The 13,354-nt window shown below is 45.7% G+C and overlaps 1 protein-coding gene across 2 annotated transcripts in view; it reads right to left on the bottom strand.

The window, feature by feature from the left end:
- Positions 1-13,354, bottom strand: part of cep112 (centrosomal protein 112) — an 87,653-nt gene that overhangs the window by 15,977 nt on the left and 58,322 nt on the right. For both annotated transcript variants that reach the window (XM_030088799.1, XM_030088800.1), the window contains exons 22-23: positions 9,568-9,630; positions 4,400-4,549 (exon numbers count right to left, since the gene is read on the bottom strand). In XM_030088799.1, coding sequence (XP_029944659.1) covers positions 4,400-4,549; positions 9,568-9,630 — 213 coding nt within the window. The remainder of the gene's footprint in view (positions 1-4,399; positions 4,550-9,567; positions 9,631-13,354) is intronic.

Below are 13,354 nucleotides of genomic sequence, written 5' to 3' on the forward strand. Positions count from 1 at the left end.
TCTTGGCAGGCTAATGTGGGCTTCAGTTCTGTCAGATTTGGCAGCTGCACATTTCAGGCAAGTGCACAGGCACAATCATACAAACATTCTTACACACACCCACGCCGATAAAAATGTCGCTTATGAACACGGCCACAAACACACACACACACACATCATCTACTTGGGTAATCCCAATGAAGCTCAATATTACACTTCAAATTTGCCTCCAATCCACGCATATCATAAATGACAAACACGAAGGTGAACACTGCCATGAAACTCATGGCGTCTGAAGGAAACTTTCATAACACCTATTACACTTCAGCTTCATGTTACCTCATGTTTATGTACCATGATTTGCAGATTTGAAGTTATTACCCCTTTATTCTGTGAAAGACAGATAGAAAAAAACCAGATGACCTTCACTAAAACTGTATACTAGAAGCTCTTTGATTAAAAATACCTTGATCTTCCATCTGGACACAACGTTCAGCGCACATTATGATATTTAACCTATTTGCTGTTCAGACAAAGTGGAAAGGGAGCGCATAGCTGTGGCCCCTGTCTGTAATAACACGCCAGGCAGGCGCACTCTCAAGCACTCATGCTTGTTATGTGCGCATACACAACATATAATGCGCTCCCACGCACACCACACGGATACACTCCTTCATCTAAATGTCATACACACACACACACACAAAACACCCAAGATTATGAGCATACTTAACTGTACGGCCGTTATTCTAAAAAAAGGGGTTTACGAGATACAAAGGTCTCTACAGTTAACACCCACATTTAAGAAGTCCAAGTACAGTAGAGCCACAGAGGGAGCTAAATTCGGGCCAGAAACGGCAGAATGGGGATGGCGAGGCGGAAAAGGGACATCTGATCCGGTGCGGCGCGCATTCAGAACAACTGTTTTGGGATTATCCCAATTCAAATGCGCGGCTAACTTTGATGTTATTTTCTTCTCCTCCCATTGTCTGAAGCCCCTCGCTCGCTTCATAATCCCGGCCCTTTGAAGTGAGCAGCATGGAAACAATGTCAGCGGGCGACACACTCCCTCCGATGGCCCGCTGACAGCTCTGCGCCATTTCGCTCTTTCTTCCTCTCCCTCTCTCGTCTCAATCCCCGCAATTCCGCCATCCTTTTGTTGCCGCTCACACCCCTTTTTTTTCCCCCTCCATTGTTCCCCTCCTCGCCCCCGTTCCCTCTCCCGCGTCTTTCAAGTTTACATCAAATTCTTGCTTCACTTCTTCCTTCCTTTCACGCCTTATTTGCTGTTTGACCAGTCTTACCGTCCACTCGCCCACCGACTCTCGACTCCCCCCTCATGTCTGGCCTCTAATAAGCGATTCAACCATTAATTGGTGTCTCATTAGCGGGTGGTTATTACAGGGGGGGGGATCATAATAATGAGGAGACAGATAATGGAAACAGAAAGCTGTTGTCTGTTTCCAACACAGATGCCAAGGCCCGTGCCTTGTAACGCCAGCTACAAGAGGGGAAAAGTGTGTGTGCGCGCGCGCTGTGTCATGGTACACCAGGATTACAAGCAACAGAGCTATTGATCATGCTACAAGTGCAGCCAGCTGTAGAAGCTCTGCCTCTTTTAAAGCAACAATCAAGCAATGAAGCACGCTGATGCTGCATATTTGATTAAAAGCCAAGTAAATACTGTTTTAGTGAAAATGATCACAGGATTCGACACTGTTGTAGTTCTTTTCTTACACAGTTTGACAGTGAGCTCAGACTGAATGCAAAGCTAGTTTCTCAAATCCTAACATAAAAAAGAAGTGCATTAACTATACAGCTTCAGATGAGAACTGGGTGATAAGTGAGTTCTCCCGAGCCTAACATTTTTATGTCGGTCCCATTAAAAACACGTTCCTGCGGCTTTACTCATACCGATGTGAACATCCTGTTAAAAGCAGAATATGTCATTTTAAGAATGAGTGTGAAGAGAATTTCTAAGCTTTGTATTCTCAAGGTGAAGTTACATCATCCCGAGCTTCAGCGATGGATCTGGACTGAATAAACTATCATCAGCCTTTACTGTCAATCATTTATGTATGAAAACAAGATGTCTCGCAGTGGGACTGAGTTCGCCACTTCTCAACAAACCCGACATGTGAGGAGGAAGGCGAGAGGGGAGCGAGGCTCCCACGGCCTGGACCGAGCCGCAGATCTGGGGGGAGACTCGCAGACCAGAGGCAGCTGCAGCCGCAAAACAGACAAGGTTGTGTTTGGATACATGTCGCGGTCCCAGACACAACAACTCTTTATTTAGGGAGCCACGCCTACTGCTACTGCGACCGTGTTCCTGTTGGGTTGAAGAAATCTGAATGAGCTCCGATGATTACCAGAAAAAGAGCCAAATAAAACAAACATCATTTAAAAATGGCAAGACAGTGGAGCTTCACATGTTCCACATTTTTCCTAACACATTGACGAGTATCTTGAATATTTCAGATCTTTTTGCCTTCACTCTTCCTTGGAGCCCATCCCCTGCAGGACTATGGATTGGGCCAAGTTTAGTAAAAAATCAAATGTGAAAAAAACGGAGCCTGAATATAAACTTTACCTGTAAAAGCGAATGACAGCAGTGATAAAGAGAGGCCCTGACTGGAGAAGTGGGGCGAAGCAGACAGATTTATAAGCTTCAGCCAGACATAGAGCACACAAGCCACTTAAAGACACTACGGAGTTTGCAACTAACCATAAAAATGACAGAGCACATGCACACAAACTGCGACTGGGCCTTAACAAAAGAAAAGCGACCCGTGTCGACTCTATAAAAGTCAAAACCAGACAAGGCTCTTTTAGAGGATGGAGTTTACTGACACAACTCCCCCCTTTCTCTGGGTCTAAAGGATTGTCTCTGTGTGCAGAGTCCGCTGCCACAGGACAGGAAGTGGAAAGGACGGCCAGCACTCAGAGAAAAGAGAAACAGATTGATAAAATGATCGGCCCACAGGAGACTGACCAGTAAGTGGCGTAAATGCTGGAAAGTGGATCCTCTTTCTTCTTGAATCCCTCATTACAAAAAGCTTCATTTTGATAAGACAACTGTCACAGAACTGAACTGCAGGTTGATGAGTGTTTAATATCGGACCTTTTTGTGTGCATTGCGTTGCAGTCGGTCAAAAAGTAATGGAGTAGTGAAGGAGGCTTATAAACTACAAAATGAAATAAAATAAATGTTAACTCTCTTCATACATAAGGTTTAAATGAAACTATGCTTGTAAAGCCAGGCGTACTGACCCACAGGATGGTGTATTTGTTAAGCATGAGTCAGCGTCATTCATAGACCTCACCTATTTACCTGTCTGTGGTTTTGAGTTAGAAAACTTAGGCCCTGTTTACATGACACAGATTGATTAAAAACTGAATCTTTTTCGCATTTCTGTTTCCAAATCAATTGCTGTACACAAAGAAATGGAAGAAACACTCAAAACGATGTGGTTGCATGGCATACCACTAGTGGGCGCTGTGTTTATGGAAGACAAACACTTGTGTGAACGCAGAGAACAATACTGGAACGTTTTATCTTCAGTGTTTTGGTCCACTGAATTGGAGCTTCATGAAAAGAAAAAAAAAAGTCTCCAGATCTGATTTTGATGGCGGTGTAGTATAACGAATTTAAGCAACAATGTTAATTTCAAGAGTGAGCAGCTGAAAGCACTGCCAGTCTACAGTTCTTGTGCGCATACAGAACTGTCTTACAGTGACTGAGCCATGCTGTTGTATAAACAGACACTAAAATGCAACAAAAGTTGCCGTTTCCGTTTGAAAAGTTGCTCAGGCCTAAGGGTGCTTTCATGCTGCACCGATCTGAGCGTGGATCAAAATGAAGACGAGCCTTGGTGGTTTGATGCAGCTGCTTTCACACCAACTTTTCTACCTGGACAGAACACCGAACTGACAGAATAGGGCACCATGTTTCCAAGACTACTGGAAATGATGAAAGATGCATCATGGTAATGTCCTTATAGATCAGAATTATGTCTGCTTTGCTGATGTACGGAGCATTTAAAGTCCTTCCTGAAGAGACGTTTATTGAACACGGCATGCACAACACCATACATCAGCATCAATAATCGGACTGTTGGAGCCTTCTCTTCTCAACTTTTGGCATATGTGAGGGGCAATGGAGGTTTAGAAGTTAGAAAAGCAGTCTTCAGACTGGAAGTCTGAATTCCACTGTGGGTTCCCGGCCAAGATCCTTAGCTGTAAAATTCTTAAGAAAAAAAAAAAAAAAAAAAAACCTAAGGCACCATCAGTATGCAATCGAATGAAATCTAACTGAATTAAAGGATGTGTGTCATTGAGGAAAGGTTGTTGGACATCCTGATGCTGGATGCAGTTAGCATCTGTGAAAAAGAGGGGGGTTTTGACTTTGGCCTGCACTGACCTTGTTGGTCCGATCAGCATGCTGAGTCAGTGTCCTCCGCTCCTCCTCCCAGCGGACAGTGGCGTCCTCAAGGTGCTTCTCCATTGCTTGCTTCAGACGAACCACTTCCTCCTTTGAATCGCATGCAGCGGTTTGTAATTCCGCAATTAGCTGTTAAAGAAGGACAAAATTCATGTTGTTTGATGGTCAGTTTGAACACATTGACTAGTTTTACCTTGCAGGAGTAAAAGCCGAACTTGAAGTAGTCACATATGGTCGACCTGCTGTATATAAACCTGCGGTATACGTGTCGTCTGCGCTCGTGTTTGAAAGAAAAGGCACAGAACAGCAATCAAAGACAGAAATCCTTCTGCTGGAAGCAAAATGCAAAATATGTTCACAAAACAAAATGTTGTTCTGATTTTGTTTCATTTTGCTGGTCTCGCACAAGACAAAAAAAAACCAAAACAAAAACAAACTCTGCATCAGATGGGAACGCGTTTTACATTTGTCATGGATTCGGATGAGGCTAACAATCACCTTGAAACGCTGCTTTTTCCCAGAGTCTCATGTCTCATGTCTTTTTTGAGACGAGACAGGAGACACAGACGAGAGAAAAAGAAGAGCGAGTTTAAAAAAAAAAAAAAGAAAGAAGAAGAAAAAGACAGACAGGAAGGAAAAAACAACTTCCTTTTTGAAGAGCAGAATGACTTTGTGTTGGTGAACTTGCGGTGCACACCAAGATGAAAAGGAAGTGCCTGGGCTTTGAAAACCTCCAGTCAAAATTAACATTCTATTTAAGCCACTGTCAGAGAAAGGCTGAGGGAAGATGAGAGAGAGAGAGAGAGAGAGAGAGAGAGAGAGAGAGAGAGAGAGAGAGAGAGAGAGAGAGAGAGAGTAAAAGAGAGAGGGAGGGAGGGAGGGGGGGCAGAAGAAGAGGTGTGTGTCTGTGAGGGGGGAGTGTAGCAGTTAGCTCAGGGCTATACAGATAATTGTTTACCGTGTAAAAACTCTGGAGGACTGGCCCTTTTTGGAATCTGCACATTGTGTGGGAGTGAGGGAGCTGAAGTGGCGTGGCTCGACCACAGACAGAAGGAGGCAGTGAGGGGTGAGAGGGAGATTAGGCTTATTTTGTCCGCGGGGCGGCCACATGAAAGCAACAAATGGCACGTTATTATGGGAACATCATTTCTGCTTATAATGATTATTTTGCAATATGGATTCCCTGCATCTGCGGGTCCTCGGGCCCCCGGGCGGCGGCGGCAGCGGCGGCACTCTAAACCGGTGAACTCAGCTGTCTGTCTTGTTATTTCTGTATATATACACACACACACACACACACAACACGGCACCTTTTCTCTCCGTCTGATAGTCAGCCAGGCCTTTTTAAGTCTATAATTGGTCTGGTGAGACTTGTCTATTTTCCCAGCCTGCTGGCTGCGGTGTGTTTCGGGCTGAAGGCAGACTCGCCTCTTCATGAACCTGAGGTGAAATAAAAAAGAGGGTGGGGGCGAGCGCGCCCGGTGTTTATTCACCTGTTTGTTAATGGAGAGGTGACTAATGAAGACCGCAGGATGATATTGAGTCAACAGAGTCTGGCGCGGCTCCTTTTGTTTTTTGGCGTTGCGAGCGCCACACGCCGACGGGACCGCTCGTGAATCAGTTCTTCCTCTGACCTTCAAGATGCTGCGTGGAAATGATTCGCCGGATATTTGTCCACCATGCCGACGTGTCCTGAGCGCCGCTGGAGCCGATCCCGGCTCCCAGAGAGCGGAGAGGCAGGTTTACCAGACGGGTCATCAGTCAATCACGGGGCTGACACAGAGAGACAGACATCATCCACGCCTCGGGGCAATTGAGAGTGGCCAATTAACCCGGGTGGTGTTCTTTGAACTATTCGGGGGGGGGGAAAAAACCCGCAGTACCTGGAGAAAAAAAACCTACACAGCCACAAACAATACAGACGCTCCACAGTAATCACTGACTGTTGTGGGTGTCTGTAAAGCCCCTTCATAAAACCTCAACCGCACAGTTGTGAAAATTGATTTTGCAATATTTTAAAGAAGCATCTGAGCTACAAGTTCACACATACACACCTAGAAACAACAAACAGCACCCACTGCAATGTTTTGATAAGATAGATCCCGATTGTCCCGATTTCTATTCAAATATTTACTGACGGCAGGATTTGCTACATTACGGTGGCTCATGTGACGATGTGGATGATCTCCTGTGCTGAAGAAGACTGACGTCACCTCGGCTGCACAGCAGAATGTGAAATTTGTTGTGTTACAGCTTACCTGTGCTTTGTGAGCAAGATTTTATGGTAAAAACAAAATCATAATAAATTATCGATTGATTATTGATTGATTTATTTAAAGTGGCAGTAAAATCAAGTGCTGTGACTGAAATCACCGTAAGCTTTGAGAGGATGTCTTTTGGAATTTTAACAAATTGTTGTCAACTGCTAAACAACTTTAAAAATGACTTCAGTCTGCTTAGAATGAAATCCCAATGAGAAATAATCCTGATTTATAATTTACACCTCTTCAGTGAATAAACGCTACACTGTGTTTTCAATCATACATATCTGATGTTCGCCATGCAGTGTACATTTGAACAGTTTTTTCTGTTTTTTTTAAATTTACACTGATTGACAAAGGTGAATATTATCATTACCACATTCAGCTCTCACAATGATCAGTCCAGATATTGATCTTGAGCATAAAAAGTGAACGGAGACACACAATTCCTGCTTTTGTGTCTTTTTTGAAACAAATGTTCAACAGAAATAATAAATCATCTTACAAATCCTGTTTGGTTAGCACGTGCATAGAGAGTCATACGTGAAGAGCACAAAATAGATCAGATTTGCATATGAACTTCAACCTCTAATGTGCTCCCACTCCCATGGCTAATTTACTCCACCTTCTACCTCCTCCCATGGTGGACGGTCGGGGATAAAGTAATGATCTCCCACCAGCAGCACGACTACCACCCACTGCAACTTGATCATTAAGTGGGGGAAGAGAGCGCAGCCCTGTTCAGTTCACAGGTCACCCAGGAGGACCACTCACAGCTAGACGCTTAACACACGGGATCGGATAGGAGAGACACTAATTAGGAGAGTCTGGGTGAATGTGTGTGTGTGTGTGTCGGGAGCGAAACGGAGACAAAAAAACAAGGGGGTATTGTGCAAGACGGGGATTCGTGTGTGCGCGAACGTAAACGTATACCCTTCTGCGGAGCGTCTCCAGTCCCCTCAGGATAATGCATGGCGTGGTATGTTTTTAATTGGGCTATTAGCCATGCAGCGGAGCTCAAGAGCGATGCCCCCTGTCAGACACCAAGGGGTTAACAACTGGGGTTAGCCTTTGAGGTTCAAAGGCCTCTTGTTTACATTTGACTGAGCTGCCCCAAGGGGGAGGCAACAAAAACCTCTGGGTTCCACCTTTACCTTTTAAAACAAAGCCCGCCCGAGCCCATGACAAATAGGCTGCATTAATCACGCATATTAAAATGTTTGCGTCAAGCCCGTACCTTCAACACAACCCCGAGCGAAGGTGTTGAATTCAGCGTTTCTTTAATGTCGGTGAGTGCTGTTGGTCACAACCGTGCCAACGCCGTGTCCCCAAAACAAGGGGATTAATCACTTGTTGCCCGTCTGCGGTGCCGCGCCGCACCGCCGAGGCGGCCAAATATGGCTGAACTTTTTCGCGCAGCATCCGACTGCTTTTGAAGTCGGGCATTGTGTAACTTAATAAGCTACCGTTTTCTCACAACATCGGCTTGTCAACCCCGCTTTCAACTCTGAGCCTTTGCAGCCAACCCAAAACGGGGGGATTTGAGGAGGAGAATAAAGAAAGGAAAACAACAAAACCCCCTCTTTGAATCTCCTCTTTGGGTAACTGGGCGCAATTATGGTCGAATGATTGTTATATTTTAACCTGCTACATAATCGAGAAGAAAACACTTTTCTCTTGTAATATAAACAGTATTTAGGATGTTTGGGGTCTTTAAACCGGTGAGGTGAGAGCCGCTTGACCTTCCTAAGATGTTCCTCTGAATGGCGTGGTGTGTCAAAAGAAGTTAGATTTCTGTTTGAAGAAAAGAATTACCTTTAAACGGAGGGGCGAGAAATAATGTTAAACATGTGGTGTTTGATTAGAAGTGTGACCAGATGAATCCGAGACGGGGTGGAAAGAAGGAAGAGGACAAGGAGCTAAGAAGCATTTATATCCATTTCTCAGGCCAGCCGGAGGAAAGGAGAAAACCAGACGGAGGACAATTATAAGAGAGAAGAAGCAAGGGACTGAAACTGAACTTTGAAGGTCAGTTTGTATTTCTGATTTTGAAAGGCTCATGTGTGTGCAGAGGCTTAGTGGTTTGTTTAGGTTTTGTAGCTACTGTGAAAGAGCTGAACTGCACTGCAGGACTATGGGGGGGGGGGGTACAGCAAGATCACATGGAGGAGGCAGAGGGGAACTCAAACAACACGGATAAAGTTGAAGAAACTCCTCTAGAGAAGCGAAGACGTTTGGTGAAGCTAATAAAACATTTTCCACTGCAAAAAAGGAGAACTGGTTAATGCATGGCACGCTGCTGGAACATCCAAAGGTCTGCTTTTCACACTGAACTTTAAATCTGCTGCAGTGCAGAAGAATTTGATATGAAGAGTGATAAGAGCTGACTGTAGCCTGTCAGAAATATGACACTCGACTGCGAGGAGAGCAAGAAGGCAGCCAACAGGCCAATAATTATTTGGATTGTGAGGCGGCAGGAAATACTTTCTGTCCTCTTGAAATGTTCAGCCGAGTTCAGCCAAATGCAGGCAAACTACAGACACAATCTGTACTTGTGTTTCACCGCATATATAAATCTTCACCGCAAGAATTTACTCTCCCTATCGGATTGTCAGGTTGAATCCCAATAAAGGATCTCGACTCCAGAAAAGTCAGTTCAAACTACAAAGTGCATCAAGAAGTCACCTCTACACAGAGAGAGATAGAAGAGGCATTGAGGAAGGTGAAAGAGAGCTTGCACAAAAATTGTGTGCATGTGGTAAAGGGACGCAGGTTTGTGTTGCATCTCTAGGAGCGATTGTGTTGCGATACGTGCTTAATCACCTTTCCCATCAGTGCATCTGCATCAACACGGTGAAAAAGGGGGCAGAGGAGAAAAGTGATTACCTGCGCCGACTTGGCAAGCTTCTGACTGTACTCCTTCTCAATCTGCTTCAGCCTGCTGTTGGTCTGCAACGAGAGGGGAGGCGGCAGCGTGAGGAGGAGATACGCAGACAGGTGGAGAGAGAGAGAGAGAGGAAGAGAGAGAGAGAGAGACACAAAGACACCGAGAAGCGAAATTCAATCTTCAGTGAGGAAGTGCGCGGAGAGCCCTCACCCTCTAACTGCTGGCGTTCACACGCACAGACACACTTGCGGTGACCTCTGCCTGTTGGCAGTGCGTCCCGGCGGCGCGGGCCTGTGGCCTCCTGGCACCACGCCAGTCCCCGACGCTCATGTGTGCCAGCAGGTAGCGACGGGCATAGTGCGCAGTGGGCACCACTCCCCTTTGATCCCCTGCCAACATTTCATCACTTAACAAGGAAAGGGGGCATGGGGGGAATTAAAATGTTGCTGCCAATTAGCTATAGGGTGGAAAAAAAAAAGAAGAAGAAAAAAAAAAAGCTAGACGACCGAGAGAAGCTGGGAGACTCAACAGGGTGGAAACAGAATAGGAGTGAATGGAAATTGTTGTTAGAAGTTTATTGAGCGCTGCTCGTCTCTTTGTTTTCTGTTGTTTCTCTATGGGAAGCTCGCCAGCTGGAAGCAAAGACCGTGAGTGTCTATAATACAAGATCCGTCTCCTTTCAGCTCGCTGTGTTGTGATGCCATCGTTTCAATGAGAGGCTGAACAGTGGAGTGAGATAATTAGGTGTGAAGTGCCGGAATTCCACGGGGGATGTCAATGGCTGTCTGCGAGCGTGGTGACGGGGGTCCGTGCGAGCGCCGCGGAGCCACTAAGCCCCAAATTAATGGGGGATACAGGTCAGCGTTTAAAAAGCCCGGCGAGTCCTTTCAAGAATGTATGTTTCATACTCTTGGGTTTTAAAGTGTATTTAGATGCGACTGCTTCAATCGACTGCGTACAGCACAGTTCTGCACCCATTTACGGCACTCATTCGGTTTTACTTTGTGAATAAGCTGAATCAATCCGTCCGTTACAGCAGCTTCACCTCACTCGGGGTCGTTCGGGGGCTGGAACCGATCCGAGCTGATAATGAGCGGCGGGGGGTTGCTACAGTGCATCAAAGGGCCACACAGAACGACAAATCACACGGTCGCACGCTCGCGCATTAACATATACACATTTGAACGGTTAATTGGCGATTTATAATCGCCAATTAACTGTTTGAATGTGTATATGTTAATGTGCGCGATTTATAATCGCCAATTAGCATACCGCGCAAGTCTCAGGCGATTGGGGCTGCACAGCGTCAGAACACCTGACATCCGAGTAACAGAAATTTTTTTAAAAGTCTAGTAAACGCACGCGCGCACACGTGCACGCACGCCTCCTGACAGCCGCTGGCAGACGGACAACTCGTGAGCAAACACGGCCCCAACAGCCGTCAACACCTGAGCCGCGTTTGGACTCCGCACCCCATCCAAACACTTCCTGACAAACAAAACGCCGACCCGCTCCGAGCGGACACGCCTGTCACCGCGGAAACATCGCCAGGGATACTGTGGGGGGGGCCTTACGGGCGGCCGATGAGAGCCGGAGACAAAGATGGGTGTAGAAAAGGCGAGAGAATGAAGGTCTGAGGCGAAGGGTGTGAATGGAGCCCCTCACCCTCTATGTTCTTCATAGACGAAACATTTCGTGTCTCTTTTTAGTGTTTCAGGGCTCCATCTTTGTCGAGTGACACCATCGACTTTTGATTTCCTGCAGTGAAATTCTTCCCACTCGATTCGTTGTCATTGTCTTTGTTGGCATCTCTTCAAAAAACTGAAAACAAAGACACGAAGCGGCTCAGTAGTTAAAATGTTCTCAACAAATATCAATACCTTTGCAATTGGACTTTAATTAATACGGAGTTGCGTCGTTTGCTGTATGTGGCTGCGAGTTCATATGTGAATGTATTCATGGAAACATATGGCGAGATTGACATTCAAACAGGCTCAGATGTTTCATAAAAACGTAAAGAGCTCGCTACTTGCCTATTCCTTTTTACCTATGGGCACTCGGGGGAATTCAGCAGGAAGCATTATACAACATCATACATTATACAGCTCGACCATCTAAACGCACATTAAAAATGCCTGGAAGTAGATGAAGATATGGATTGTACATGCGAGGGGAAAAAAACAGCCCGACTGGACTGTGACAAACACAAAAAAGGAAAAACGGAGTTAAATTAAAAGCTCGGCCATATGTGTGCGTCTGTGTGAGTGTGTAAGAACTTTCAAAGACACTACCTGTGCCCTGCCAAAGGCATTTTTGTGCTGAAGGCACTTTGAGGCTGTATCAGGCTCTTCAATCGCCTCTTAATCCTAGCGGTGTGGAGTGCAGCTGCTTTGAAGTGTGTGTGTTTGCGCGAGCGCGCGCGTGTGTGTGTGTGTGTGTGTGGATACTTACGTGTGTGTGTGTGTGTGCTAAAGAGAGTGGAAGTAGATCTGAAGGCAAGGCATGCACTGCTTACCAGAACTTAATTAATAATCTGCAGTGGGAACCAGGCCAAACACACACACACACACACACACACACACACACACACACACACACACACACACACACACACACACACACACACACACACACACACACACACACACACACACACACACACACATAGACACGCTAAAAAAAGGAATGATGGGAGTGGCACAAAGCAGGGTGACAACTTTATCTCGTGCGGCTAAAGATTTGCACAAACGTTACACTTATTCAAATACAGATGATGAACAATCAGGAAGCGCGAAGGCCGAACATTTGATCGCACACGTCTTGCCTTCCAGTAGTAGAAACAAAAAGAAGTATTTTGAGAATCTGTTCGGTCCTGGACAGGATATCACTTCCATATGGCATTTCTCGAGAGTATGTTTCCAATCATCTCACGTTGCTAAAAACGCAATTACGGTTTTGAGCATCAGCCTGAAGCTGAACTCTGACAAAAGATGCAGAAGTTTGCGCGAGACTTGCTGACGCAAAGGTGAAGTCACTCCACACACACACACACACACACACACACACACACACACACACACACACACACACACACACACACACAAGAGAAGCCGAGCTGCGACTGCCAGGCGACAGGTGATGGGGTTAACAACAGGGACGTTTTACGGCAATGATGAGTCATAAAACACACTCTTTTAATGATTGTTGGTAGTTTCACCCAGCGCAGAACATCCTGCACGGCGGCACACTGGGGAGCTGATTTATGAGAATCATTTCTTGAAAAACAACAACAACAACAACAACCAAAAAAAAAAAAATCTGATTTCAAAGCGGAGCTTTTCTGCATTGCTCCACAAAGCCTTCAGTTTTAGTGGCAGCAGTATTTGTAAGCATTCAAAATGATTCTCTGTTCACCACGCATGTCTCTCATAACAATTTGAGTTCAATCTGCCAGCGAGGGAGAGCTGGGAGATGTTATTTGCTCGTTTGTCTGTAATCATTGCTGTCTTGCTGCGCTCGCCTGCGTATCTGTGCGCGCAAGAGAGAGTTGCTGCTGTAATGACAAGAGGCTTTATTTCCATTTCACAGTTTGCCATCACTGCCTGTCAGTAGTGATTCTCTTCATCCGTGCTGCTCACTGTCAGTGCTGCATCACACGCCGCACGAGAAATAATGCATCGCGGGTGCACGAGGGCTGCCGTGCGCAGATAAACAGACATCAAATGCGCAAATACACGCGACGCATCGAATGCTGGGTGATTGTACACTCTACCAGACAGTTCTTGA

The sequence above is a fragment of the Salarias fasciatus genome, chromosome 4, assembly GCF_902148845.1.
Source record: "Salarias fasciatus chromosome 4, fSalaFa1.1, whole genome shotgun sequence".
NCBI classification, from domain to species: domain Eukaryota; kingdom Metazoa; phylum Chordata; class Actinopteri; order Blenniiformes; family Blenniidae; genus Salarias; species Salarias fasciatus.